This window comes from Hippocampus comes, unplaced genomic scaffold (genome assembly GCF_001891065.2).
Source record: "Hippocampus comes isolate QL1 unplaced genomic scaffold, H_comes_QL1_v1.1 scaffold409, whole genome shotgun sequence".
Classification (NCBI taxonomy): domain Eukaryota; kingdom Metazoa; phylum Chordata; class Actinopteri; order Syngnathiformes; family Syngnathidae; genus Hippocampus; species Hippocampus comes.
Genome location: NW_017804828.1, coordinates 1 through 6,775, shown reverse-complemented (window position 1 = coordinate 6,775; position 6,775 = coordinate 1). Strand labels below are relative to the sequence as shown.

Sequence of the window (6,775 nt, the reverse complement as noted above, 5' to 3'; positions counted from 1 at the left end):
CTCTCTCTCTCCCTCTCTCTCTCTCTCTCTCTCTCTCTCTCTCTCTCTCTCTCTGTCTGTCTGTCTCTCTCTCGCTCTCTCTCTCTCCACCTTGTTCTCCATTCATCTCACATCTCAACCTTTCACATTTGTGTTTCCTTGAAATCAAATTTGTGGTTTAGTCTGGATGGAACTTCTCAGAAGAAAACGCAGCCCAAATTGTACCAAATCAAGTTTCGCAAAGTCAGATGGAGTGCTGTTGTTGTAAATTGAGTTCAGCATGAGACAATTCCTTCCAGTCGGTTTTACACACTTGGAAACCAGTGATGGGCATCATAGTCAATTGATGGAGTGACTGATTGTTAATAATTCTAAATTGATATAAGATCACTGCATTAAGTTTTACTTGTTCAATTCCACAATGACGATGAGATTTAAGAGGCTTATTTCCTCCCCCAAATTTCTCCCAACTCTTGAGTTGTATGGCAGCTGAAAATTTGCCTTGAGCGGTCCACTGCTTGTTGCCGTTGTCATCCATTTATCTTCAACTGGAATCCTTTCAGGTTAAACCTTGTAAGCTCCAAGTGTGATATTTGCAACTTTCCAGCCTCTCTTGAATGCAGCATAATGGTCTCACGTGGGTGCTAACTGTGAATGAGCTTTGTAGTTTGTCTGTCTCAGAATTTTGAAAGATCAGTGGAACAGAATAAAATGTGCATCAGTCTTCAGTTTCATACTAGATTGTCCCTTCGTCTTCAGGTCATCGTGATGTCTGGCCATGAGACGATACGTGTGCTAGAGGTTGAGGTTGATGCGTCTCTGCCTTCATCGGTGCAAGAAGGGAAGAGTAGTGAGGGCAAAACAGAGGAAGCAGGGGCCCGACCTGAGGGTAACCGGCCACGGGATGCCCATGCCGGACCCCAGAACACAGGGGGAGTCGGTAAGCTGAAGCCACACTTTTGATTTTCAATTTGCGCGTCAATGAGATGCGGCAGCCTTGCCACCTCACCCGCTGTGTTCCTGCAGTAGCTGGCAAACAGCAAGCGGCATCAGTCGAGGCGCCATCCGATGCCGTCCAAAGCCTCAGTCCGATTCTGCCCATCAGCGTGTCCTTGCCTCAACCTCCCGCGGCCACTGTGCCCGTCACTGTGCAAGCTTGTCCGCAGGTATGGCTTTAGACGTTCACAATTTACACTACAAATTTTTAACATGGTCAAGAATTTACGAAGGAAAGGTTGATCCCTAACATAACTGCACGCATACACACTCCCACGTGCACGTGCACCCTTGCGCACGCGCTTACGCGTATACAATTGTTCCAACTCAGATTACTTTTTTAGCCCCCAAATTTACAAGCTATGTATTTTTTTACAGTGTGCAGGGCTTAAGGAGTGTCCTGACATCATCTGAGTTATTGTGCTATTTTACCACACAGGTTTTGTCACAAGAAAATCTGGCCACCCTGATGACTGGCATGTTGGCCCAGACAGGCTCCCTGGGCCAGCCCCTGCTCATCCCTATCAGTATGGCAGGCTCCATCGGTGGCCAGGGGGGTTTGGCTGTTCTCACCCTGCCTACCACCAATGTGGCCACTCTGTCTGGACTTGCCGCCGCCGCCGCCACCCAGCCGGCAAACCTCCTTAAGCTGCCCTTTGCTGGGCTTCAAGGTAATGATCATCATGACAGTCGACAATGATAATGTTGCCAACTAAGATTTGAATGGTGCATGTGAGTCCACACCAACTCTGATGCTTTGATATTGTGGGCCAAGTTTCATTTTGCCCTGAAAAGTGTTAACATATTGTTTGTTGGAAAGTAGTAGTAATAGTACAGTGAAACTCCTCTACAACAAAATCATGTTTGCAGCAAGAAATTTTTCACAACAGGGGACTTTTCATTGTAGCAAAATTTATCTCAGACGTAAACACAAACACACACAAAAAAGGTGTATGTGTACTTTATTTTTATTCCGATAATGCATAAGAATGAGCATACACTTATATGACACTTCATATAGGCAGCGTAGAAAGAAAAAAAGGGAAAGAATTTACGATCAGCATTTACTTTCACTTACATCAATTTATTGCATAATGTCTTTTATTTTGCTTCCTCCATCTTTTATTTTTATTACCTTTATCGTGTCTTCAAGCGTTAAAGCTTTTCTTTTCTTAACTCCTTGGTATGTAAAGGTCCGTTTTGTCGCCATTTTAGCAATGCGACGTTCATGCTGCGTCTGAAACAAATACTTCCTGTACTACTGCGCATGTGTAAACCAGTGTGGTGGTTGCTGTTGCCGTTTCCGAACGAAGCAGTAGAGGTCGCTGTGGCATGCTGAGGTTGGATTAGACTTTTGCGGAAGGCTTGTTTTCGTTGTAGTGAATCTCGTTGCGAGGCAAGAGCAGAGAAAAAGATTTCGTATAATGGAACAGGGGGACTTTTCGTTGTAGGGGCAGCGGAAAAGTGGGAAAGGCTTTCATGCATGAAAATTTTTTTCACACTAGGGGGTATTTTCGCCCATGTAGGTTCGTTGTAGAGGCGTTTCACTGTACTAGATATTTTCCCGAACATGATGAATACCGGCAATAATCATGATTACAATATGGACCAAAATAATTGTGATGATCATTTTGGCCATAATCTTTTTGACTTATCTCTTGGTCATTTTCCCCCACAGCTGCGACGGTTCTAAATTCAGTTCAGCCTCCGCTACAAACCAGCACGCAGGCGGTGTTCCAGCCTCCAGCAGGTTCCATACAGCCGGTGCAAACAGCCTTGCAGCAACCTTGCATGGCAGGACTCGCGATCAATCCCGCGCTTGTATGGAAGTCGAAACCGAGATTTAGGTCTAACTATTGCGCGTCCCTTTACTTTTCTGTTGTTCATTCAAATTATCATGTTCTTCTGCTCAGATCAACGCTGCATCGCTAGGAGCGCAGACCCAGTTTCTGAGTTCCCTCACCTCCAGTCCCATTATCACCAATGCCATGTCCAACATGGCAGGCATCACCAGTCAGATCCTGACCACCACACAAGGACAGGTTGGTCTGGACCTCAATCAGGGGATACAACAGTTTTTTTTTTTTTTTTAAGTGGCGAAACTTTATTCATGTTTTCACCACATTTTAGCGTTCCCAGGTGTCTTAACAATAGGCCACTGACGTTCATCTGTAATATTACACAAAGGATAAAGAATTGCAGCAAACATAATATCCACTTCTCTTTTAATCACTCAATTTTAAGTGGGCAGTTCAAATTCCATTATATTTTCACGAGTGGTTGCAGCATTTATTTGCCACACCTCAGAATTAAACCTTTGCATGAACACATCATGTACCAATGACATTACCATATGTAGTATACAATCCATTTTTATTTCTATGGGGCTTTCACAACATCTGCAGCTGACATGTAATAAAACCACTTGGAGCTATTTTATCACTTTGAAGAAATGACTGACACTGACTTCTTAACACTAGGCAATTCATACTGTGGGACAGCGGGCATGGTGTTACAGGGCCCAGTTAGCATGCATCCTCATTCTGGAAAAGAGAAGTGTGTTGTGGCCACAATGACTAATACCAGCCAATCTTTTCCCATCCTCAAGCACTGTCTCCTGTCCAGGCCCCAGTTCAGATGGCCGAGTATATTTCGGCATGGCACGATTTCTTGCGCATAAGCACATGCTTAGGGATGCGTGTCATCAGTTTGACCACTGACGCACAAACTTGGCAAACACTGTTACAGTTGTCTCTCGACGGCGTGGCCTAATGGATAAGGTGTATGACTTTGGATCAAAAGTTTGAGTCTCTATTTTGTTGCGCGTCTTTAATTCCCTTAAAATAGTGAGTTTATTAATTTATGTAAGACAGGTATTAATTATCATGATATCATGCATTTTGTTTCGTTAATATAGTTGAGCCGTGCAATAGCGCGGGGGTGGTTGTGTTGGCACAGTGGGATGTGTAATGGGAGATTTGGACATTTTCCTGACAAACCCCATGGCAATTATGTGCCGTCTGTCGTAATGGATAAGGTGTCTGACCTTTTGTCAGCAAATCGTGCTTCAAGTCTCTTTGTGGTCATGTAAAGTCATTTTCCTAAAATGAAGAGCTAAGTCCGAATATCTGGTGGAAAATTCCACTCTGGTTTGAATAAAGCTCCATCAACATGTTGTCCTTCTTAAAATTCTCTGTTAAAGGATGGATCAAATACATAAGTATAGAACATTTTAGTGGTACACATTGTGGTCGTCTTTGCAGTTTATTAAGTGGTATGACTCTTTTTCTTTTGTGCCTTCATATAAATCTATAAATGGTAGTATCATCTTTATGACTGGTAGAGCCCTGAAAAATACCTTTTCAGTCTCGTGATGTCACCCAAAATCCAATTTTGACAGTTTCTCTAATGTGTGCTAATCAGAAGTTTTTTTTTTTTGCTTATGTTCGACCCATGAGACATCTTTTTACACTGTTCCCAGGTTATAGGAACTCTTCCTTTGCTGGTGAACCCAGCCTCCCTGGCTGGGGGGGCCGCCACTTCGACCCTCCCCCTCCAGGGTCTGCAGGTCCAGACGGTCACCCCGCAGTTACTCCTGAACACCCAGGGTCAGATTTTTGCCGCGGTTGGGAACGGAGCCGCCGCGGTAGCAGCTTCTGCTGCTGTTCTTCCCAAACCCGCTGTCACACCCACACCTTCCAAACCAACCACCCAAGTACACATGATTCTGTGTCTTCCTTACCGGTTCTTTGCATCTTTGCCTTGCAAAATGTTTCTGATTTGTCCTATTTGTACATGATCCCTCGCAAGGCACCGGCAACAGCTGCCACCCAATTGCCAGTTGTCATAGCCCCACAGCCGTCGATACTCAAGAGCACCACCTCGCCATCCTCATCGCTCCCCATCACCTGTGGCGATATAGCAAAAGTGGGCCAGCTTGTCAGCAGTACGTCCATCTGCTCCTTTGATGCAAACACAAAATCAGTATTATGTACATTCCACTTTTATGTACCATATGTATTCCTCCCACTCTGACAGAGACTCATCAGCCCGCCAGCAGTGAGGAGGGCATCAATCTGGAAGAAATACGAGAGTTTGCCAAGAATTTCAAAATCCGTCGGCTCTCGTTGGGACTGACACAGACTCAAGTGGGACAGGCTCTGACTGCTACAGAGGGCCCGGCCTACAGCCAATCTGCCATTTGCAGGTGAATTTTCATCTTTTTTTGCAAACAGGGAAGAGCATTTAACACTTTTTCATTGAGAAGGAAAAGTGACAATTAAATCCTCCCAAGGTACCAACATCATTCATCAACCTGGTAAACTTTTACAACAGTCTGGGTCATCTCGATGTAACTGTAACATCATGCTTTGTTGAGCTCATGCTTTGAGTTCTACGCAACTTAATGTTGGCCCCACCAATTATTGATAATCACTGATATCATGTACTTATGATGAAATCATGCTTGAGTAGCGCAGTAGTGCAAGTAATGTAATATGCATGGTCATAGGCGAAAATTGTATTAGGGTCAACATTTTTTATCTAAATGTTAATTTTTTTTTTTTTTATGGCTTTCATGTTTGTAACAATACAGTACTGCTGTCTTTTCATCATCTAGAGTTACGTCACAGTGACTTTTGGCACTGACTGTATCATAAAATTGTGAACAGTATTATTAAACCTATTAAATACTGTATGTATTCATTTTTTAAATATTAAATGTCAAGTCACACAAGGACACAGAGGATCATTTTTGTCCTTCATCCTTCCTACAGCAACGTTAATGCAAATGTTGTAATTTTTTTTTTAAACAAACAAAAAAAAAAACTTTCATTGTTCAGAGTCCGAAAAAAGGTCTGTGTTGATTTGTTGAATGAAAAATCTGTCTGCTGCAGATTTGAAAAGCTGGACATCACCCCGAAGAGTGCTCAGAAGTTGAAGCCAGTGTTGGAGAAGTGGCTTGCCGAGGCCGAGCACTGGAACCAGAAGGGCCAGCAGAACCTGATGGAATTTGTCGGCGGCGAGCCGTCGAAGAAACGCAAGCGGCGCACCAGTTTTACGCCTCAAGCAATCGAAGTCCTCAACTCCTACTTCGAGAAGAACTCACTGCCGACAGGCCAGGAGATCACGGAAATCGCAAAGGAGCTGAATTACGACCGAGAGGTGGTGCGGGTTTGGTTCTGCAACCGGCGACAGACGCTGAAAAACACGAGCAAGATTAACATTTTCCAGGTCCAGTAGAAAATGGAATCTTGCAAATTTGGCTGTAAATATTAGAACATGAAGTTACATATAATCTAAGGCTCAGTGCAAATAGAGTACTAAAGCGAGTCTTTGGGTTCTAAGGCTGAGTGTATGTGTGCATGGTCCTCCTATTCATGATAACACACAGGTAAGTCACATAAATGTGTTTAGTGGCATTATTGTTCATATTTGAGTACAGTGGAACCTCAGACGTGGAAGATAGCAATGTTCTTTTTAGGAAAACCACCTGCAAGAGTTGCACAAAGTATCAGTCGGAATGCGAGATGACTGCGAAGAACCCTGGGGTCAGCTTGTAACAAGAGAAGAGCTGTGGGGTGTATTTAGCTTTTTCTTTGACTGTTTTTGGTCATTTTGAGATCAGACTCCACTGACAACACCACATTTGACATCACTTGGTGTCAAAAGTAGGACTGTTGTTTTACAGTGACAAAATTATTTTACACTTGTATAACAGTTAAGAGTGTTAAACAGTTCCTTTGCCGATGCCATTGAGAATGGTATTTTTATGGTGACAGTTTAACCATGGCATGGGCAA

General features: G+C 43.6%; 1 protein-coding gene across 1 annotated transcript in view; it reads left to right on the top strand.

Annotated features, from left to right (window-relative positions):
* Window positions 1-6,769, top strand: part of pou6f1 (POU class 6 homeobox 1) — an 11,616-nt gene extending 4,847 nt beyond the window's left edge. The window contains 9 exon segments of the mRNA XM_019865837.1: window positions 739-919; window positions 1,006-1,145; window positions 1,415-1,646; window positions 2,654-2,796; window positions 2,889-3,017; window positions 4,457-4,690; window positions 4,786-4,921; window positions 5,014-5,182; window positions 5,871-6,769. Coding sequence (XP_019721396.1) covers window positions 739-919; window positions 1,006-1,145; window positions 1,415-1,646; window positions 2,654-2,796; window positions 2,889-3,017; window positions 4,457-4,690; window positions 4,786-4,921; window positions 5,014-5,182; window positions 5,871-6,216 — 1,710 coding nt within the window. The 3' untranslated portion in view covers window positions 6,217-6,769.
* Window positions 6,770-6,775: the final 6 nt, after the last annotated feature.